Source organism: Hemicordylus capensis, chromosome 3 (genome assembly GCF_027244095.1).
Source record: "Hemicordylus capensis ecotype Gifberg chromosome 3, rHemCap1.1.pri, whole genome shotgun sequence".
In the NCBI taxonomy this organism is placed as follows: Eukaryota; Metazoa; Chordata; class Lepidosauria; order Squamata; family Cordylidae; genus Hemicordylus; species Hemicordylus capensis.
The window spans coordinates 147047027-147070883 of NC_069659.1; the positions used below are offsets into that span (position 1 = coordinate 147047027).

Genomic DNA, 23857 nt, shown 5'->3' on the forward strand with positions numbered 1-23857 from the left:
TTGCACTAGGAGAACATTCTGTCTTGGATGAAGTTTCACTAGAACAATTTGTTATAGGGCAGCTAACTTTGTTAGCCACCCCCTAACAAACTGTTCTAGTGAAACTTCAAAGTTATACAACAGAGATGAAACAGATATAGGAATTAATGGAGTTTTCAACTTAAACACAGAACTATCCAATTGTATACAGTGTAGGAAATAAATCCCCTCACTGAATTAAATGGTACGTATTCTACGTATGTGCTGAGGATTACAACCTACTACTAGAAAGGTTAGGAAATGGTGAAGACGACCATGGTGTGTATCTGCACATGGTGTGCATCTGCACCTTGCATACCTGGTGTGGATAGGCATCCCCAGAGCCCATCTGCTTTTTGTTCTGGTCAAAGATAATCCACAATTGGCTGTCAAATTCAGATTCATACAAGAGTTCACAGAGCAAGGGACAACTTGGAGTTACTTCTCCACTCTTGGGCTAAAGGAAAGTCAGAAAGCATTAAGCAAATTTGATAGTATTACTATTTTATTAATAGTACATTTTTATACAAAAAGCTTAGGAATAAGTCTGCAACACAGTGACACTTCATAATTCTATGTACTATTTCCCTAATACTGGATAAAATTCAGAATTTGTACTGTTTTTAGCTAAAGTAAATGCACTAGAGTCTTACCTATGTGTGAGAATATTATGATCTCTTTTTGGGGACTCCAGTTTAACAATACAAACTTACTTGATGAAAGTTGTATGTCAAAATCATCTCATATAATTGTCGATTAATTGGCAAAACATCTCGGGATCCCAATGGTTTTATTTTAGCACTCAGGGGCCTGTAATTCAGCAACACAGTGGTAAGGATTAGGAGGATGCAATTTGAACACAAAATTCAGAAATACCAGATACATTCAATGACAAACAAGTAGCCATCCTCTGGCTTAATACAAGGCACAGGGTTGTTTGTCTACCCACTGTAGCAAATTCATAACGCATTTCCTCTGCAGCAATCTGCAGTGTACAAAATCGAAATTAAATATTGCAAGTAACAGATACTTACTATATTTGCATATTTCTGCAATGCTTATCTTTTCAAACTTGCATTAGAATCAAAAGGAATTCCGCCCCCCGCAACTCTGCCCAACTATTAAAGCTCTGTTGATGGTCCCACACTGTCTGTTTGGAAGCACAACAGGGCTTTTTCAACGGCAACACGTCTACTGTGGAATGGCCACCCAAAGAGTTTTGTCGCTCTTGCTCCTCATCTTCAGCCAAGCTAAAAGTTTCCTCTTTAAGAGCACTTTTGGCCAGATAACAGCTGTTGCCCATTAATTCTAAAAGCAGCCACAAGAGGAACATAATAAGGAGCTGTTTTGTTTAAACTGGTTTTTTTTTTTTAAATTCTGGAGTCGTAAGCTGCCTTGAGTGTTTTTGTGGGGAAGGGTGTCAAGTTGAGTTATACATGTTTTTACACTAGTTTCTGATTTAAATTTGCTGCCATACCTTAGTGTTTGAACCCAGCTTTTGAGATTTATGCAAGGAGTGATATCTTCATATCTCAGTGTTGATTGAACATCAAAGCGGACTATGCCTTCTGAAGCATGCTAAGAATAAAGGAGTGTTTGGTTATTTTCTGCTCAACAGTACTAAGTGATGTGCATGCAAGAATCTACATAAAGAGACATTTAAGACTACTAACTGACCAAAAAATATAGATTTGACTCAAGAACGCTTGAAAAAAGTACAAGAGGTTATTTAAAATGCAGTAGCATAAACCAGTTTCTTTATATTTTGAATAGCCATGTAAGCAAACACCCAAGAGTGTCAGCTTCAAGAGGATCTTTAGTTTGTACTCATACTGGAAAGGGCAAGAAAAAGATGCAAGCAAGGTTAAAAATAAAGGTATTTATCTTCCCTTATGAGGAATGTTTGTTGGGATGAGCCTGCAACCTACAGAAAAGATTAAGTGGAAAGAATGACGACCTACAAATAATGAAATTTAATAGCTTCTGGTTTCCTTCATGATTCAGGATCCATGAAATGTCTGCAGAACTAGATGTCAAAAAGACATAGTTATCCAAGCTACCTCATTTTATTAAGGTATAACAAGTAAAGCAAAATAAAGTCAAGGAATGATACTCACAATGTTTAACTGAGAAGCAGTGCAAACTACGCCATGGAAGGAAATTGTGTAGTCAATGCTAACATCACTGAGGCTTGCCCACCAACGAGCAATACAGAATTCAATCGTTCTTCCACCCTTTGGAGGGGAAACAAATTAAAAAATAGATTTACACACTCATTCTCATTCTCCATCAAGTCCCTCAGAGAAATAGAATTTTAGGACAGCTCAGGTTGTGCAGTTATTCTAGCAATTCTTAAATGATAAACACCTAACTGATGGTACTGCATAATATGCCAAAACTTCTTAGTCTGAATTTTGTAAAGCATCTGTACCACTTTTTTTTTAAATTATGGGAAAGCTAAAAAGGTACTTTTGACTTGACATCACACTTTACCTTTAAAAAGGTACTTATGAAGTTGCCTTATACTGAGTCAAAACATCTAGCTCATCACCGACTACACTGACAGTGGCTCTCCAGGGTTTCAGACACCAAAATTTTCCACCTGTATCTAGAGAACACCAGGGATTGAATCCATATGAAAATCAATTTTCGGTTCAGTTCAAATTCAGACTGAATTCTTCTGAAGGGCAGGCGGGGGTGTGTGGAGCAGTGAGAAGATACCTTTGAAAGTAGTTTAAGGTTCTCACCAGTCCAACAGTGGCTACCTGAAGCCCCCCAGCACAGCCCAAGTGTGCGGCACTCCCTCCAGTGGCACAGTCCTGGCCTCCGTGCAACCAGCCCAGTTCGAAACCAACTGGTTCAGGACCAAACAGTTTGTGCACACCCCTAATGCAGAGTTCAGGCAATCCCCATGTTTAAATAAACCTGAAATATTTGTACCAGTTTCATTAATAGTAATGCACACAGCACATTTATGGAGGTACAGTGTTGACTTGGCTAGCCCTTTACAATGAAACTATGTAGTAGGTAGTTACTATTTACAGCACAATGTTCAGTAGACATTACAGTGGCTATAATACTGTACATATAGTACTCACAAACTTTGATTCTGAGCAAAAAGTAACTTACTAAGATGGGAAATGCTTCTGTAACTGATCCTTTTTCAGGTATCGAGGAAAACTTGTAGAACTCATGGCTTCGGTATGCCTTTTGCTTCACTAGTTGAACCGCATGGAGAACAAACTTGGCAGTCACATCAGCAGATGATGAGCACACTGTTACTTCTAGATAGGAGAAAATGCACTGCTTCAGTATTAGGCCTTTGGTACTTGCCCCTTAAGGTAGCATCTGTCAGAAGAATTAAAGTACTGGCAAGGCGGCTTTAGCAAGTAATGTGCACTTAATTTCTTGATAAAATAATGCCAATATTCCTAGAAGCAAAACACAAACCTCAAGTAAGTGCTGAATTAATGATATTTAGAACTACAACTTTAGTTTGGACACTTAGTGGCATGCTTTCTATACCAACACTAAAAGAAAGCTTGAACTGTACGCTCACTTTTTACACACACTTTCCCAATAAATTCCCTTTTCTAGTCAAGATCCCAACAAGTTCAATGGATTACTTGTAGGTTTGCCTTACCAGCCCACGTTGCTCCAGAAGGAACTTCAATGAAGTGTCTTTGAATTTGACCAGGTTTAAAATGAACATCAGTAAATTTAAGATCATAGTGCGAAGTTTCATCTGTCCTGTAAACAAAAATAACGCGGATATTGCAGAATTCCCTCTTATGGAAATCTATAGGTTTTGAGTTTCCCCTGCTTATGAATTTGGATATATTGTTATTTTAAATGTGCCAAAAGCTAGCAATTTTATGTCACAACCACATAAAATGTTTTTAAAGTGGGGCTTTGATTATGGCTACAATTTGTTTAGGATAGCTTTTCACATTCATCAACACAACCCTGACCAAGAATCAAGAGGATACATAACAGGAAACAAGTTCTAAATAATGTTGGACTTTTGGTCCAACAGGGCTCTTCTGATGTACGATTATCCTAATTTATACAAGACTTCGACCCTGTGAAGTAGGTTCTGCTCATTTTACCAATAAGAATACGATAAGTTCATGGCAGAGCCTAAAACCTAGTACTGTACTATCTCGCTTTCTATCCTGTGGATCACAGTAGCTATCACTTTTGTAGTGTAACTACTGCAGTATATAAGAAGTTTGCCTGTGTTAGCGTTAAACTTACACAGCATTTAGTAGAGATAGCTAGAAGCCATATGTCCCCATAAAGGTTGTTTGAAAACTTATTTTCACAAAGCATTGCTCAAAATAAAATAAACTTACCTTGTTGGTATAACCACCGTTACTGGAACTCTAAACAAAGGACCTGCGTTAGGCATTGATATTTCATAACCACACACCTAAGAGAATTAAAAATGCAGCAATGTTAATCACGTTTAAAAACAAGCTTGAGCCAATTAAGATACATTGTTACATATTCATCTTCTGCAGTTATACTTCTTTGAGACTGTATAAATTAGGTCTTTGCATTTATATAGCTCTAAATAGCCAAAGCTGAATAATGCATGTGTTTATGTGTGGTGCCAGCAGAGCTGTGCACTGTAAGTCAGCAAGCCTCCTTCTAGGCAATAATAACACCCCCACACCACTCATCTGGGCATCCAGTGGGGTCCATCTGGTGATGTCCTTACTTACTGGGGATCTAGAGGGCCCAACTCCAGAGTCCCAAAAGAGGCTGAGATGAAGAAGCTCGTTCCCCCATAGCCGGCACCACTGACACTGAAGTCTCTGGCACAACCTGATGACATCAAAGGGCCGGCAGAAATGGCAGACACAAAAAAGCAACAGCCGGAGTGGCAAGACAGGGGGATGGGAGAGGAAGGGACACTGTGACAAATCCACAGGACAGGAAGCCAAGGCAAAACCTACTGGAAGGGTTAATAAAAGCTTGGGGAGAGCAGAACGTCATGACCCAAACAGGATATGAGGCACTTTCTGCCCTATTTAACCTGGCAGTGGCTGATGATGAACAGACCAGCTGAAAGGAAGAGCTTGAGTCCTCCAAGTAGAGGCTTCCTTCAGTTTCACTGTGGAAAGAGAGGTCTGGCAAGTGGAGAGTTGGAAGAATTTAACCCACCTCACTGCAACTGAGATTGTGCTAAACCAGAAGATGGAGCCATATTACTTACCTAGGAGGCGACCTGCTGACCTACAGTGCATAGCTCTGCTGGCACCACACACAGACAAACATTCCCAACCTGCATCTCCATGTGGCACATGGCTTGCTGACCAACTCCCTACTGGTCCTGAGGTCCCCTTGAAGACCATGGAGCTCTGCTGCATTTCAGTGCTCCCCAGGCATCTTCCAATACGGTGCTGGAATGCAGCACAGCTCCATGGTCTTTAAGGGGACCTCAGAACCAGGAAGGAGTTGGTCAGCAAGCCATGTGCCACATGGAGATGCTGGTTGGGAATGCTCGCCTCTGTGTAGTGCCAGCAGGGCTGTGCATGTTATTCAGTTTTGGCTATTGAGCCAAATAAATGCACAGGCCTATTTCATACGGTACATTAATTGGCTCCAGCTATTTGGAGCCAATTAATTGAACAGGCCTAGTATTAACTCCACTTATATTAAATATACCACTCAAAATTTAGGAATGTTCAAAAATTCACTTTCAATTAAAGGTTCCCTTTTATGTTTTGATCACCTATGTAAGATGTTTGATGGAAAAATCTAGGGGCTTTGTCAGTTCAAACTTATTCACAATGATGTTTTAATGTTCCTTCTTAACCTTTACCACCTAGTCTATTAGACATTTCAAGAAATCAGTCTTTCCAGCCCTGTGTCAAGACACATCCCTGAAGCAATTCAACTTAAAGTACAAGAAAGGCACTGCTGCACTGTGCCACTCAATTACAGGAGATAAAAACTGTCCATCAATATTGGTAAGAACTGACAGTCTTGTCTGTAAGTCCTGGGTAACTTTAAGGAAGATAGGGATGAAACCCATGTGATGTTGAATATCCACCAATGGGACTAACAAAGCCATTGTTAGTCCCAAGATATTACCTCTGTATGGTGAACAAGAGATTACCTCTGTATAGTGAACTCCTTCCCGTAGACCACGGGGGTCCACACGAACATTAATATGTCTACATTGGTTCATAAGCTCCAGGTGAGAAGGGCACTGAACCCAGGATGCACTTGAAGTTAAAGCTAGATGAAGCTGGAGAGATATCCTTTCGGTATTTTCTGAAAAAGAACATGCAAGTTTAGAATGTTAATTAGTTTGAACTCAGAAGTTTTAAGTATAACAACATCAGATTGCTTTAAATTGTTTGAACAGGTTTTTTGTGATTGATGGCAAACTTGTATTCAAGTTCCTATTATACAGTTGTGAAAATATTTAATAAAAGCAACTCCTTTCCTACCTGTATTCTCAGGAAAGAATGGTTCTATGCCAACACCATGGTCAGAAGGTGCAGCTACCTGTACAGGATCTCTGAGGTAGATTCCACGGTTGTTTCCAATAGTAATGGTGAAACCTATGGTATTGGCAAATGATGAGTTCTGGATGAGGTAGTCATAGGCTTTATCAACCTTTAAAAAACAACAAAGAATTAGTTCAAAAGTGAAGATCATCAAGAGGATTCTCTTGAGCATATCAGCAGCATGACAGAAGCCCCTTAACTGGCATTATTGGTGGCAGCTTCACAGGCAAAACTACTTCCCACTTGGCAGGAAAGCTCTGCTGGAGCTGCTACTTTCTGGATGAGACTAAGATGGTACAAGCAGAGTACTGTATTTAGTCTGGGGTATTCTGAAGTTAAATTTACATCATCATCATCATCATCATAATCATCATCGTTACATTTTAAATAGTAAGCTGCTTAAATTTCTGACTGAAAAACAGGGTATAAATAAGTAAGAGCACCACACATGGCATCAGAAAGAACTCTGGGGGTTTTGTACAGTATATATTAAGTGGTATGAGGAATTCAGCACTAAAAACTTCTGCAACCTGAGACATTGAATAGGCCTGGCTAGATGAGCTACCTGTTATAAGGAAGACACCAAAAGTACACTGAAAAGAGCAATTAGGAAGCTGGGATTATCAGGATCCTGTCTATTCTACATAATAAATGAAACCAGTAAAGACAAACCAATACAACAGACATGTACATGATAATATGCATTTCAGGCACCTTCTCTGAGATTAAGAACTGTTCAGATCAAATAAATAGGATTTATTTTGCAGTATTCGCATTTACTGGCAAGCCACTAAGTTCTAATTAAAGCAAACTGAAAAAGGAAGTGTACATAGGAAATAGCTCAAAAGCAACAGAAGTTAACAGGTGCAGAGAACAAGAAATCCCAAATACTAAGAGAAGAACATCAGTTTGAAAAAGTAGATTTGTTTTTAAGATGACCTAGCAGATTAGCAACATGCTTTTGAAAACAGTTGAATTCTTCTTCTTTGAGCATCAGTTTATAAGTACCTGAATAATACCATGTCCTTGGGCAAAAACCTGTATGTTTTCCACCTTCACTGCAGTATTTTCTAGTGCTCTCCTGACTGAATGAACAGTGTAACGCACACCATTAGCTTTGAGTCCTGCAAAAGAAAAAACGTTACAGAATCCACTGATCAGGAGAAACATTCCTCACAAATGAATCTGCATCATCAATGAACTTTTCTTACAGGTAATGAAATTCCATTTTTTGCTTGCTTATTGATGTTTTAAAGGAAGCGTAATGTTCTGCAAACACTACCTGACAGTACTAAAGCAATGCCACCACATGCATTGGGTGAAGACATCGATGTGCCGTTCATGAGTTGCGTCCCTCGCAAAGTCCAGTTTGGGACAGAGGCAATAGCACCTCCTGGTGCACTAATGCTCACTCCCAGAGCTCCATCAGTGCTGAAATGAACAGAATAGAGAAACACATTTAACGTGGTAATAAGCTGTGTGTTACCTTCTAAGCATTTCTATTACTTCTTTTAGAGTCATGCAAAGTCCCTTCTAACTTATTTATTTATTTGACTTATATACCGCCCTTCCAAAATGGCTCAGGGCAGTTGAGCCATTTACTTATACATATACTTCCAATAAGGGCACAACTATGACTCGAAGGATCTTTCTGAAATGCATGAAATCAAATCCCGCTCTAAACTCAATGTAGTTCTTCAGTGAATACATACGACTTTTTACCATGTAGTAATTTAGTAAGCTGGCCATTTAATATATGTATACACCATCTTTGTCCACATTCAAGGCAGCTCAAACTTCAGATAAGAACAAGTAATAGATCATAAATACAGAGATAAAGAGAGACTCTGGGTGGAAATAAGGACAAGCATCTTACCACAAATTTAAAGCAGTCTTAAATAGATACATCTTCAGAGAGCAGTAAAAATAACAAAAGACCGTGTGTGTGTTCGCGTGTGAGAGAGAGAGATCTCTCCCAGGGCAGGGAGTTCCAGAGAGTATTATCCTGCCAGCAACACTTAAGTTTTTTTAAAAAAAAAATCAGGAACAGAATATACTCATCACTTAGGATGATGATACAGGTGACTAACTTGTCATCTGGTGGCTATATGTATACCAGTTGAACATATGGAGCTGCCATTGGTCCACCTAAATCAAGCAGAGGTCTTTCCAAGCTTTTATCCAGTGATCAAACACGAGACCTCATGCATTGTCTCCATCTCTGAGCTACAGGACCCCAAACCAGGGGCAGACTTAGGACCGGACCTTGGGGATCTGGTTCGGTCCTCAGTTGCCGGAGGGAGGGGGGGCTCTGAACGCTCCCCGCAGGGGCCTCCGACGGCACGCCTGCCTGTCCGCATCAACCTTTGCTGCCTGGTGGGGCAGTGGGCCTCCAAATGTCTGTGCCAGCCATGTGTATGGGTGGCGATCTAAGTGCTGCTTAGCGGGGCAGGGCCTTTCCAATCCCACCAACTGCCTGGATTGATTGAGTTGCACAGTTTGACTATGCCAATGTTATTGAGTGAGCACAGCATGGGCATGGCCTGGAGAGCTGGTTGCATGCCCCTAAAAGCTCTTCTGGCACTTCTCGTAAGAAGAAACAGAGCCTACTTTAACAGGGGCAAAAAACTTCAGGATTCCAATTTGCATCATAAAGAGGAAATCTCCGGCTTGCTATTGCCTACTGCTTCTACTTTCAGTTCTTCCAAAGGACGACAAAGTTCTTCCAATGGGGATGACAAAGTTTTGTTTTGAATGAAAACCTCTTGGGGTTTTGCTTTTCTATGCAAACTTTTAACTGCCCATCGTGTTTATAAGTCAAAGAAAAGCTTGTTAGAGTGCTGGACTAGGACTCCAGCCCTCCTCCCCTCCCCCCACACAGAGCCTAGGCGGGCAGCCAGGAAGGGCCCCGCACCACCGTTTTTCCTTGCCCCCGTCCACCTGCTGCCTTTCTCTCCCCCCACGGCCCGCCGCCCCCTTTCTCTCCCCCCACCCACGCCCCGCCACCGCCAGCACTTTCTTCCTCCTCTCCTCCTCAGTCCTCACTTCGGAATTATCACACCGTGTCGCGAGAGTTCCGCTGCCAAATCCTGGGAACTCATGTCCCAAGAGAATTAAATATATAGAAGATAATAATAATAATAGTAGTAGTAGTAATAATAATAATAATAATAATAATAAAAAAGCAGTCATGTATCAAAAGAACAAGTCGGCAAGACACGCCTCCACCACTAGGGGTGTGCACAAAACCAGTTTGCCCAGTTCAGTTTGCATTTGAACCAGGTTCAAACCAGGGTGAGGAGATGCGGTTTTGCTTGAACCCCCCTTGGTTTGTTTCAAATTTGAACCAGTTCAAACCGTTCTGAGCCTCCAAAACTGGGTTGGGTGGTAGGCACCCATGGGTGCCAACTACCACCGAAACCCAATGCAATCGGACACGCCTACGATTTTTAATTATTTTTTGAATTTTTAAAAATTATTTTTCTCATAGGGTATAATGGGGACTTGAACCAGCCCATTATAGCCTATGTGGAGCACCCAGGGGCACAAAAGTGGGGTGGGTGGTAGGCAACCAGGGGTGCCTACCACCCACCGAATGCCAAAGCAATCGGAAACTCCTGTGATTATTAATGATTTTCTGAAGATTTTTTCAATTTTTGCATTTCTCCATATGGAATAATGGGGATTTGAGGATGCCCCATTCCCTTTGGGGGGGTACTAGGGCACCCCAAAGTGGGTCTGGGGGAACAGCAGGGCCAGCCTCCGCCCCCCCCAGGCACCCCCACATTGATAGGATTTATTGTTGATTAATCAGGAATTTCTAAACAATTAATTTTTGGTTCCATAGGAAATAACAGAGTGCCTTTGCACCTACTGACCTCAATTGCTTACTGCTCTGAACTCTGAGTTTGTTTCACAGAAATTAAGCTATTAAGGTGAAAGGGCACACAGTGTTCTTTCCGAATGGAAAGGCTCAGGCAATGGTTTCCAATGGAGTCCTGGAGATTTAGATGGTATCGATATTGTGTAAATATTGATGCGGGGGGGGGGGGGAGATACATTGAAAAGGACAAGATGGAGCAGAGGGAGGGAGAGAAATGCAAAGAGCCAAGCCAAAGATTTCCCAGAACATCTACAAATTTAGTTTCTCCCCTGCTTGCTGCTGATGCTTCTACAATGATTTATTTTCCTCCCCATCTTTCTTGAACATTTGGCACTTGGCTCCAGGGTAGAGTTGAACGTTGGTTTGGTTTCTTCTCTTGGGCTCAGCCTCAAATGGTGGCCAGATCTGGCTGAGCTATTCCTGGAGATTCCCCACTTCACCTCACAATATTTTTTTTTACAATACCTAGCCATTAACACATCCAGGATTTATTTGTTATGGGGTGGCTAGCAAAAGGACGAGTGGAGCTGGGGGATGCAAAGAGTCTGTGAGCCAAGAGGCTTCCTGGCTTGCCTGCAAATTTAGTCTCTCCCCTACTTGCGGCTGCTGTTTTTGCAGTGATTTTTTCATCCCCATCAGAGAAACTGTGCTGGGACTCCAAGAGGGATATGTTGCTTCTTTATGGTCACGTGTGTGCACGCGTGCAATACTGAGTTATGTTAGGGTCTTGGCAATATATTAACGTGTGTTGAAATCTTCTGCTAATGAATATTTGCATAAAAATATTCTTGTTTCACATCCTTACATTATTGTAAAAAGTCAGTGGGAAGTACCTTATTCAGAATCTCTTCTAAAAATACAGTGGGTGGTGGTGGGGGAAGAGATTCCAGCTTTTTCTGAGCACGTTCTGGTATCAAAGAGAGTGCATTGAGTTTTATGTGGGGGGAGAGGGGAGGCTCCAAAAGGCCTTTAGGTCCAGGCTCCAAAATTACCTAGGTGCACCACTGCCTCAAACACCTAGCAGGATCAACCAACCAATTACCATGCTAAGTTACTACTTAGTAAATAGCTGTTTTCACTTACTGATTCAGTGCGCAAAGTATGTATTCCTTCTCTCAAGCACATTCCTGAAAAACTGAGGTGTGTACTTTCTGCTCATTAGCCCCTTAAAGAATCTGAAAAGCTTTTTTGAAAATCCCAGAGAATCAGTTTTGCAGATGCCAGAAATAATGGTTTTAGGGGATGTAAAGTTATTCTGCTCATGACCACCTTTGAGCATTTGGGATTCCTACATATAGCATCATTTTTTCACAGATGTAAATATGAAGCTGCAGTACTCTTAGAAATCTGTTTTGATCATCAACATGTAGGTTCCCAAGATCAAAAATAGTTTTCAAAGCCATCTTTGAAATCATTTTCAGACAGGTTAAAAAGGTAATACAAGTTATGCAACACTCCCCTCCACCACATGAGTTCATGAACCACCACACTGCTTACCTAGGCCCTCGAGATGACCAGGTATACTGATTTGCAGGCAGCTTCTCTCGCAATGAATATTCAGCAACCATCATATCAGGTGACACATAAGCACCAACACCTGTAAAATTATTAGAGATTCTTCAACTCAAGCCAAATGTCATCTGCTACTGTCTGGCCTCAATGCTTAACTTACCAAATCAACTGAAGCAACAAAATACAGGCCTGATAATTGTAAATTAGCCTGTTTATCTTTAGAAAAGGAAAATGGAAGTAACTGAAATACTGTTTCCTTCTGCTTGAGTATTAAGAGTTTTGAGAAACTGAACGAACACACCCCCCCCCCGTCTCTGTAACATAACTTCTTGGGCTTGTTTATTATGCATAGAAAAATGCACGCAAAGTTAGCTGCTGTGCTCAGAAGCATCACATTTTATTAGTTACATCTGACTATTCTGACTGCACCTGTGCAGTCACCCATGTTTTGGTAACCATGCGGAATTATTAGGCAGTACACTAGGGGTGTACACGAAACTGATTTTGCATTTCGTTTCAAGCTTGAATAGGAAATAAAATCTAGCAGAGAATTAAGCCACCCATCTATTAACTAGCCTCAGTAGATTCAAAGGCCTGAACAAACAAAAAGGTAAAGGCCTGGTGCAAAAATGCACCCATTCTCACCCTGCTAAAAGGTATTGCTCATGACCATACAGGTAGGGCCCAGTGAGTTAATTTATATAGGAGAAGGTCCTAGCTGTCTGAGTGTCAGCTCAGCAGAACCACTCCAGATCTCATACTATGGGCAGCTGATCAGGGCAGGACTTAACTCATTCCCAGGAAGACTAGGTAACAGACTCGCTTTATAGCTTCAGATGCTACGACAAGACTACAGCAAAGGTTCTGCTATACCTTTAGCTTTTTGTATTAGTGAAGTTGTAGATGAGTAAATATTTCAGTTCTTTATATTACCAGTGCATTTTAAATTGTGTGTGGTTATTTTTTAAAATTGTTAATTGCCTTGGGCGCTAGTAAGGGCAAGACAGTTTATAAGTAAAGAAACCAAAGTAGATTAAAATGTCTGCATAAGTTTATTAGTACTACTTATGTTCCTCAGCAAAATACAGAAGCCAACAACCAGACTAACCTTCACCTAGACATGATACATCAAAACATTGCAGAAACAATCTACATGTCAGCCAGACAGTACTGGACATTTGGCAACAAGTACCCAATTCTGTACTGGAGCTGGATAGGAAAAGTGGTGAGCAGGAGAGGGGTAAAGAGCCCCCACACGGTTTTTACTATTATGAAGATAGGTATATAATTACAACTATCTGACCCTGCACAGAGCATCTGTGCGCTAGTTGGGGCCAGCCGTGCTCACCCCCACGCCGGTTTCACCCGCCATCCGCCCCTAGTTCTCCCTGACTCTTCCCCCCGCCCTTCACCCTGACTCCTTCCCCGGGCGTCTCTGACGCCCGCCTGGCTCACTTCTCCACCCCCCCCCCGGCCAGCCCGCTTCTCCACCCCCCACCATCACCACCGCCTCCTCACCGCCTGCCCAAAGTCAAGAAGAACTGCCGCCTCCTGACCTGACCCCAGCGGGCGCGCAGGGTCCACCACCGTCTCCTTTCAGCAGCCGGGCTTGCCGCCGCCGCCTCCTCTTCCTCCTCTGCCGCCACCTCCTAACCAACCAACCACCCCGAGCTTTCCCCTAAGCTGCTGCTTTACCTTTCTCCTCGGCCCAGCAACAGCTGCTTTTTTGCAGGCCGGGTGAGGCCCGCCACCGGCGCCGCCGCCTAACCCCCCACCCCAACTTTCCCCTTAGCCACTTTCCTTCTCTCCTCGGGCCTGGTGGCAACAGCCACTCACCAGCCAGGAACACTCTCAGCCGCCTCCTCCTTACCTAGGACAGCCTGGCCAGGCTGTCCCACCGCCACCTCCCCCCAGCAGCCAGCCGAAGCCACGTCCTCCTCCTTACGCGGGACGGCTTGGGCAGGCCAGGCCGTCCCGCTGCTGCCTTTGCCTCCCAGCAGCCAGCCAAGGCTGCTTCCTCCTCCTCACCCAGGCCAGGACGGTCTGGCTGGGCCAGGACCCGTCCTGTTGTCACTTTCTCAGGCCAGGCAGCAGCCTGCAGCTGCCACCATTTTCTCTTGCCCACAACTCTCGCCCCAAGGCCGGAAGTCTCGCAACGTGTTGCGAGAGTCCCGCCGCCAAATCCAGGACATGCATGCTGGCTAAGAGAATTAAATATATAGATAGTGGAGGGAACGAAGATGGCGATGAGTTTGCTGAGTTTCTTCAGAATTCCTCCAATACAGGTTTTTTTTAGTAGTTTCATCTCACTTTATTTCGATATTCACTGCTCCAAAGTCACATTTTTTTAAATTAGTTTTTTAATGTTTATCTTGATTACTTTTTACTATCGAGTTTCTTGGACTCCTGGTTGGTATGGTACTGCCTTGCCAGTTTGTTTATCTCCTCTATGGAATTTTAAATGGAGAATAATTTAAAACTAGCTTATCTGGCGCAGATCATCTGCACCCCTAGTTCTCCCTGTCTCTCCTCCCCATCTTCATCGCCCCCTGCTTCAGCCCAAATCCGTTCTCCACCTCCTGGTCCGCTTTCCCTCACCACCCACCGGCGGCACTTTCCCTCGCCAGCTGGCCTGGCCGACATGTTCTAGTTCTCCCCACTGCCATTCCCGCCCCCTCTACTTTCTCCTGCCATCTGTTGCCACCATTATTTCCCGGCCCACCACCATTTTCTTTCCTCCGCTCATCCCTATCTGTCAGCTTTCCACACTCTTGCGAGAGCTGCCACACATGGGATTAGCCACCGGTATGCCGTAGCAAATTATATATAAAGAAGATACTTGCCAATGACACTAGATGTAGTTCCACCTGGACATCCAACTGTAGACAGACAAGGGCCATTGTTCCCTGCACTTGAAACATAGATTACGTTGTGTTTCCACACAGCTTCATTAATTATTTCACATATTCTCCTGGAAGAGATGGGAAAAATCAACACACAAAAATGCTGGCTAAATAACCCATTCTATTTCTTCTAATCTGTGAAAAACATTTCAGGCAAAAGAGGAACGCTTTCATTGCACAGATCCCCACATGTGGCAGGCACTGCATTCCATGAAACAACTGGGCTGCTTTTATTTATTTATTTATTTTTATTTTATTTATTTTTACATTTTTATACCGCCTTTCGTTAAAAGAAAACCCCAAGGCGGTTTACAAAAATTAAAACATACAATAAAAACAGTAAAAACATCAAGCTAAAAACATACATAAAAACAAGACAGCAGATAAAAAACACACAAGAACAGCAGTAAAAAACGATTATGCAAAAGTCTGGGTAAAAAGCCAAGTCTTTAAAAGCTTTCTAAAAGCTGTGATGGAGTCCGAGGAACGAATGGCCACCGGGAGAGCATTCCAGAGTCTAGGAGCAGCAACAGAGAAGGCCCTGTCCCGAGTGCACAACAGCCGGGCCTCCCTCATTGTCGGCACCCGGAGCAGGGGCCCCCCAGATGTCCTAGTCAAGCGGGCAGCAATCCTTGGGAGCAGGCGGTCCCTCAAATACCCCGGGCCCAAACCGTTTAGGGCTTTAAAGGTCAAAACCAGCACCTTGAATTGGACCCGGAAACGAACCGGCAGCCAGTGCAGCTCTTTCAAAATGGGGGTGATATGTTCCCAGTGGGCAGCTCCGAATAAAACCCTCGCTGCCGCGTTTTGCACTAGCTGCAGTTTCCGGATATTCTTCAAGGGCAGCCCCACGTAGAGCGTGTTACAGTAATCCAGCCGCGACGTGACTAAGGCGTGGGTAACTGTGGCCAGATCTGCCTTCTCAAGAAAGGGACGCAGCTGGCGCACCAGCCGAAGCCATACAAAGGAACCCCTGGCCACCGCCTCCACCTGAGCTTCTAAAAGCAGAGCCGGGTCCAGTAGTACCCCCAAGCTGCGTACTTGCTCCTTCAAGGGGAGTGCAACCCCATCCAGAACCGGTAAAATCTCCTCATCCCGATTGGCTCTCGTTTGTCATTTGCAACACACCTTCCACTTCTCTGCAGTTAATGCCACTTACTCAGCAGTATGACATCACTCTTGAGATGCAGAATGGGCACAAAGTCCCATGCAAAGTGGGCAGTTTCAGGAAGCGATGGCATATAAACAGCTCTTCTATAAGTATCCAGGATCACTGGCAAACCCCCTGCTTAACAAGTTGTCTAGCAAACACAAGCATGTCACTGACTGAAAGTGGGTGTTGACACAGACCATGAGTCACCTAGCAATGTAACCACCTTTTGTCAAGAAGCTTCCAAAGTATATACAGATGCAAGACTTAACACAAATGGCATTTCTGGAAGAACAGTTTCAAGCCACTGGACTATACTTGGCGACTGGGTTCTTCAACAGGTGGTCCCAAAGTTGAATCCCCACTAAGCAGCCCAATGGCATTGCTATGTAGACTATAGCCCCCTAAATGTATTACTTTACTGTGGCTCAGCCCAATTTTCTTGCAGTTTCTTTACAGGTCTCTGTGGCTGGTTGACACATTTAACTGGAAAACTCACTAGTTTTCTGTAGTTCTTTTCTTAAATGTACTGGATTACAACTACTCTAGATTCGGCTATTTCATAATCTTTCTCTTGTAGTCACAAGAGATTACTCTCTTGTTTACTCTCTTGTTCCCTGTATGCTCTCCTCCAGCAGCAACCACCTCTTCGCTAAGCACAGTTATCTAACTTGCACCTATCCTATGCCTTAGGCCTTAGAAGTGGAATGGCGCCAATGGTCCAAGGCACGGCGAATGTAAATGAAGAGACCAGCTAATTGTTAAAGAATGCAAGACTTGAAGGAGCTGTCCATCTCTGGCATAGAACAAAGTAATGGTCAAGAACACATAGCCCACTTACCCAGCATTTGGCCAGTGGGTTGCCTCTCCATAGCTGTAGTTGACAAGGTCACACTTGTATTTTATGGCTTCTATCATCTGTTAAAATTAAAATTTGATCACTCAAAATTGTAATATGTGTAATAACATCACGTGTGTATTTGTTACTAATCACTAACTAGCATTTTGACTAAGGGTCAGAGATACTTAAAAAGTAGACAGGCCTATTTCATTTACTATTTTCTAGAATAAAACGTCTTCAGAAACACAAAACCCTGAACACCCAACTCAGTATTTTAGATACATAGCAATTAATCCTTTCAATTAGGGTAGCAGTTAGGGTCATTTGATCATATATGATCATAAATGGTTTTGTTTTAATTGTAAACCACCCTAAGCCATTCCGGAAGGGTGGTATAAAAACTGAATGAATGAATGAATGAATGCAAAAAATATATATATTCAGCCCTCACACCCATGTTTCTGTGAACCACTTACCCAAAAGAGGCCAGTCAGCTGGGAGGGCAGACTAAAAACAGTACTGCCTTTTGCCTGGCCTGTGCCACCCTCTGGCATCTCTCCCGGTGCCTCATTATGCGTTTGAAGCTTTCCTCCCAACATTGTTTCCCCACCACAACCATCACGGTGTAAAGAGAGGAGGCCTGAGCAAAATAGCAGGTGCTTCTTGGGCGAGAATATATCTTTAAATAGACAAGTGCATTCCCTCCTTACAGTAACTAAAATTACTCCATATATCCACTGCACACAAGGTCTCTGCAATCCAACCCAAAATACATTCAGAATCTTACATGCACTTGCTTTATAAAAACAAGGGCCACTGTGTGAAGGCCAAGGACAGGAACGGATTTAGGGCATTAAAATAGCTAGTACAGCATTATTCATACTGTCCAGAAAATCCAGAATTTTCACTCAAGACACAAATGGCCAGGCTCAAACTATCATACTTTGGACACATTATGCAGAAACCCAACTCCCTTGAGAAGTCCATAATGCTGGGGAAAGTTGAAGGAAAGAGAAGAAGAGGACCACCACCAGCAGGGTAGATAGACTCGATTACAACAGCAATGAATGCACCACTGAGAGGTCAAGTTGAAGACAGATCATCCTGAAGAGAATCTATCTATGTGGTCGCTAAGAGCCAACACCAACTTGACAGCACTTAATCAATCAATCAATCAATCAATCAAAACCTTCATTCATTTTATGCTGGGTGTCACTGGTCAGAAGTACCACCACTGGCAGCAATGGTACAGATGGGCGAAATGGGAGGGTAATGAGAAAATAGCTATCCAGAAGACAACACTACACTCAGGCTTTGCTCCAAGTTGGTCTAATGCCTAATTAAGTAAAGGTGTCTTTTAAAGTAGTAGATCTCATAACTAGCAAGGGAAGAGCAACTGTCCCTAGCATAATGTCCCTCATAGTGGCTGCTGCTAGTATTCAGTCTATAAGCCCCTTTGGGACAGGGAACCACCCACTCTCTTGTCCTCCTCCCCCCTGCCCTACTCTCTCTTGCCCCCTCCCTTCCCCCCCTGCCCTCCCTCCTTCTCCCACCCAACTCTCTCTCTCACCCTCCTTCCCCCCTCCTTCCCCACTCCCTCTTGCCCTCTCTCCCCCTCTACCCGCACTGAGCATTTTACGGCCCGCTGCTGCCTAGCCTCTGTGGCCGGGCCCGCGGGCAACCAATCCTCCTGGGTGCGCCTCAGCCAATCAAGCGCCTCTGCTGCCCAGCCAATCAGCTGGGCACCAGGACGCACATTCCAAGGCACACCCAGGAGAATTATATATACAGATAGATAGATGGAGATCTTTGCTATTGTCATTAGACTTACAACTTGAGTCTACTTTTAGACCATTTCAAGACTATTTTTACCCAACTCGTGTTCGTCATATATACACTAATTTCTCTAAGGAATCCCGAGTTTGGGATGCTGAGCTATTTCAGAACAGCACTTCCATTCTTGAGATCTCCACAATCTCAGGTGGCACAACAGGACAGAAAGCACAAGGAAGAGGTTCTTCCCATACATAGACAAATTACGAAGTAACTAGCTGGGCCGGGTGCAGAGCATCTGCACCTTTGCTGGCCCACCTCTCTCTCCCGCCTGGCTGCGGTTTCTGGCCAGCTTTCAAGCCGGCCCTGCCCCTCCTCCTGCCTGCTCGGCTGGGCCAGTCCGCCACCGCCTCATCAAGCTGGTGGCTGCAGCCCGCCCCCGCCTGCTCATCCTGGCATCTGGGTAGGGTTGGCCTGCCACCTGCTCATCCCAGCAGCCGTTTTCTCCCTGTCCCCATCGCTAGCCCAGCAGCTGCTCGCAAACTCTCACGAGAGCTGCCACACATGGGAATAGTGACGGGTACACCTGGGAGAAATAAATATATAGATTATTATTTCTATGTTGTAATGTACATGCTCTCTTCTAAAACTTACTAAACTATTGTTTCCTTTGCAAAGAGAAAAGGAGTCAAACATACACCCTGGGAACATTGCATTCCCCACCAAGAAACAGATTTAAATATAGTATTCAATACCGCAAGATTAATTCAATATGGCAAGGCCAAATACCCCAACTAATACTTACGGCTCTTATAAGGCCTGTTCCAGTTTCCATTGTGCTTAATCTTGTATCACCAATCTTGATGGCAAGAATTTGCGCCCCAGGGGCCACACCATTTCGTTCTGGGTCATCTGGGAAATATCCAGCAGCTATACTAGCAACATGTGTTCCATGTGCTCCTGAGAGAACAAATATAGCAATACAGAGAGCTGAACATACTGATGAAATACAACTGCCCTCATTTTCCAAAATGGTTACATTTTGGAGGGCAGTGTTAATGGTAACAAACTGCGCAGGAAAAAGAGCATTTTCACAAGTGAAATATATCAAGAATTGGTTTCACACAGTAAAAGCTGTCTGCCTGAAGCATTCTGTGCTTCAGAACTGATAAACTCTGTAGCTTATCATCAATGACTCTGTATCCAAAAGTCACAAAAGAAAATATTTTATATTTCAGCAATAAAATTAATGTGATGTAGGAGTCAACACCAACTTGACAGCACTTAATCATTTAATCAATATATAAACATTTTAAGTTGTATAGGTGAACCTCGCCATTTGTGGACCTGACATCCGCGGATCTCAGCATGTGAGAGAGTGTGTGTGTGGGGGGGGTCAATTTCCCATGTACCCACCATTTTGGGGTGGCAGGAAATGACCTCAGAGGCCAGCAATTTAAGGGAAAGAGACATTTTGTCACTTTGCATTATTTCCACCTGTTTTTGCCTCCCCCCCCCCAATTTTCAACCACACCAATTCCATTGACTTAATGCCTGTTATCACTGGGTCTGCTATCCAAGGCTGTAGTGGAGAATAGGACTCTTGCGGATAATGGGGTTCACCTGTATTGCTTTTATTAAGCTGATCTGTATAACTTAAATTAATTTTTTGGGTACTGCACATAGTTTTCACTTCTTCTAAGAAACGAAAGACAAAAATTTGGATCATTTGAAACTGTTTAATAATACAGACATATTGCCAATATGTTTTAATATGTTTTAGCTGGATTACAATTCCATATTTTATAATTTCTCTCTCTCTCTCTCTCTCTCTCTCTCTCTCTCTCTCTCTCTCTCTCACACACACACACACACACACACACACACACACACACACAGCTTTTGTGTTTATATATACAATGCCCATTGTGTGAAAATAATGAACTCATATCTCTTTGAATGATATGCGGTCCTCTTACATTTGATCTATTTTAGTGCCACAAAGTGTTTTAATCTAATCTTGTGTATAGCTTCCCTCAAAAATTATTCCCATGGTGGAAAACCGTCTGACTAAATAGCCCTGACAGTACTCTTTTAATGTTATCCTTCTATAATGTTTAACATGACTGTGGCATGTAGAAAGGTATTCTTTTGCAGTTGTCCCTTATCCAAGAAAAATTTCTCCCATTTTACAAAGCCAGGATATGAATTTTCCACTTGGATTATGTTTTTGGTTGGCTTCATACCCGCAATGATGCAAATGCTCACAATACAACCATGTGCTAAGAATCTTGTTTTCATCATGTACTTACAGTTTTTCTGCAAAAAATATATGGGGGTGGGGGGAGAAAGAGGATGGGGAACAAGGGGGGCATTCTTCAGTTTTTGTCCCTACACCCCTGATGTGGATGCAGCTCCATGTGTTAAAGTATAGTTGTGTGCGGATCTTCATGCCATCTGGGCATATTGTAGCCATTCCAGTGTGAAACACTCACCCCCCTACTGTGCTGGGTTGGTTTAAATTTACCTGAATTGTGCCTTAAAAGTTAGAGGGCAGACTTCCAGAGCCAAAGGTTAGGACAATGGGTTCATTTTGATTGACTAAACTAAACTTGATTTTCTGTCTCTTATTTTCTCATTGGTTTTACATATTACCCACCACATGCCTTCAAGCTTTTTATCTATAGGAATTAAGGTCACTTAGAAACTCCTTTCAGAGAATTAAACTTACCTCCACTTGTCACAACTGACAGCAAGTTCCCTTCATCATAAATATTGACAGAGTAGTTCAGCATCTCTGATGTGCCAAAAGAACCATATTCTTGACCTTCTCTGTAGTTCCGTAGAACAGTGCAGTTAGAGAAGTCACCCGATTCACTTGAATCTATGCAAGCTCTATGGATAGAGGAAGCACACACCCCTTAGATTATCAGCTCTGCAAAAAGGTTCATTGCCCTCCCTACTCCCCCTTTGAGACATGTAGGCAAGAGGAAAGCAGTACTTCTAATCCCTTCACTTCTCTTAGAAGTTCCTAGAGGGCAAGATATGGCATAGCCTATTGTCTCTTCAGGATCCCTTAACTAAGGCCCCCCTACCCTGCCCCAAATCACATGCTTACTAGAAGGCGTTTTCTTCATTCCGTCTTCAGACATAGGTGCATGAACAGGCTGGCACAACTCTGGCCAAGTATGCAGTTAATTGTGAGGCTTCTCAGCCACAAGCACATTACAATCCAGAGGTGTAAGTCTAATTGTGTGTTATTTTACAACCTAAAGTTGTTACGTCTTGTGATGGGAAGCATGAATTGTTCCTTTTGCTAAGCAGGATCATCTGAGTGGTTTTCATCTGAATGGGAGACTACATATGTGAGCACTGCAAGATATTGCCCGTATGGATGGGGTCGCTCTGGGAAGAGCATCTGCATGCTTGCATGAAGAAGGTTCTGGAGAGGGGAATAGCTTTAAGGACTGGGGAGGGTGCTCTTATCCTCCCGGGTGTGCATGCTCACCGGGAACTTCTGGTCCACGACACACCGGGGCGGCAAGGAGATACACTGCTGCCCCGCAGGACCGATTTTGCATGCAGTGCTGTTGGGGAAAACATGGTGGGGGGGGGGAGGCACCCTCCCCAGTCCTTAAAGCTTAAGGGCTGTTCTTATGTTCTGCTGCCTCTTCAAACTGGCAGTCACCAGTTCCGTGCACATCCCTACTGTCAGTCTGTAGACAATACTGAGCTAGATGGACCAACGGTCTGACTGTATAAGGCAGAGTTTCTTAACGTGTGGGTCCCCAGATGTAATTGGACTTCAACTCCCATAATCCCTAGCCCTAGTGGCCTTTGGTTGGGAATTATGGGAGTTGAAGTCCAATTACATCTGGGGACCCACACGTTGAGAATCCCTGGTATAAGGCATTAAGGTATTAATCTTCCTATTTTAAAAGAAATAATTTTTAAAAATTACCTCCAAGTTTCACCATCATGCCACACCAAGCAGTCATATACAGGACCAGGATCACTGTATTTTTTCTCAAAAGAGTTCAGTAACTCCACTTGACTCTGAAGCTCTTCCTTTATTAGCTTGCTTTCCTGAAAAATGAAATTCTTCATCAAGTATGCTCAAGACAGATCTTTAATCTTCATATTACCGGCTGCATTGGGAACTACAGGTGTGAACTGGATAGGCATCCCAATGACTATGCAGTCCATCTGCACTGTTTTGAATGGATGTTCATTCCAATATACATCCCCATCTATATTTTCTGTGCCTAATCACATGTTAATCACTTGCTTGTATGCAACTAGATCTAGACCAGAACCAGAGTAATGTAATTAATGTGAGCAATGTGTGGCCAATAGTTCTGTAGTGTGAACACAATGTAATGGAAGCATATACTGAAATTGTTTTGTAATCATGGGCTCTAATCCAGATGCAGTAAATGAACTGAGATAGTGGACAGGTTCACACATCACAAGGGAACATGATTTATTTCATCTCATGGTCATTAGTCTGTATGTCTGAACCCGCAGCCAAACCACCATAGTTTATTTTGGGTTTCTACGGCAGTCAAACCACAATCTGAATCCAAGGTTTAAAGTTGGTTTATCTGTCCTAACCATGGTCTTGTAGATGTCTGCTCTCACAAACATGTTTTCATCTTGATTTGTTTTGGTAACTCTTCCCTCTCGCGGCTCTTACATAGGAAGAGGCAAGCACAGGCTGTGGGAGGCAAGAAGGGGTGGGACCCAAACAAACCACAATATGACAAAACAAACCAAGATTTAGTGATCATTTGTGGTTCCAATTGAGGTTAAACAAATCTTGGATAAAATAAACTGTGGTTCCACATTTTGCCTGAACCTACCCAGTGACTTAAAAGTGGGCATTCCATCATATGCTGGCTGCATATGCATTCAGCAAAAAGATCTGCACACACACAGCCCTCCTGAATTAGGGCAATGGTCTTCCTATCACATTTATAAGGGAGCAAAGAGATAAGAGTTCTGCTAGATTTGAGTCTGCTTTCAAAGCATGCATATTGTATACAGTATATAACTATAAATATGTCTAACCCAACAGGCACTCAAAACTTAATAAGCAGCTCATTCCAAAAATTAAAGACTAAAATTTACAAGATATTAATTGAAAAACAGTCACAACACAGCAGCAGATCACAGGGCCAAGCTAAATGTTAGTCGCAACAGCATGTTTGCTTGCCCATTCACTGACAAAGCAGGGGTGAACTGGAAGGAGGT

General features: G+C 43.1%; 1 protein-coding gene across 4 annotated transcripts in view; it reads right to left on the reverse strand.

Annotated features, from left to right (window-relative positions):
• Nucleotides 1-23857, reverse strand: part of TPP2 (tripeptidyl peptidase 2) — a 61878-nt gene that overhangs the window by 27224 nt on the left and 10797 nt on the right. For all 4 annotated transcript variants that reach the window (XR_008319301.1, XM_053308620.1, XM_053308621.1 and 1 more), the window contains exons 5-21: nt 22566-22690; nt 21336-21499; nt 19410-19564; nt 16832-16908; nt 14781-14908; nt 11923-12022; nt 7825-7973; nt 7551-7666; nt 6483-6651; nt 6146-6303; nt 4374-4450; nt 3662-3768; nt 3148-3302; nt 2136-2252; nt 1496-1596; nt 732-828; nt 338-475 (exon numbers count right to left, since the gene is read on the reverse strand). Coding sequence is in view for 3 of the 4 variants with exons in the window: in XM_053308620.1 (XP_053164595.1) it covers nt 338-475; nt 732-828; nt 1496-1596; nt 2136-2252; nt 3148-3302; nt 3662-3768; nt 4374-4450; nt 6146-6303; nt 6483-6651; nt 7551-7666; nt 7825-7973; nt 11923-12022; nt 14781-14908; nt 16832-16908; nt 19410-19564; nt 21336-21499; nt 22566-22690 (2133 nt within the window). In the remaining variant the exon portion in view is untranslated. The remainder of the gene's footprint in view (nt 1-337; nt 476-731; nt 829-1495; nt 1597-2135; nt 2253-3147; nt 3303-3661; nt 3769-4373; nt 4451-6145; nt 6304-6482; nt 6652-7550; nt 7667-7824; nt 7974-11922; nt 12023-14780; nt 14909-16831; nt 16909-19409; nt 19565-21335; nt 21500-22565; nt 22691-23857) is intronic.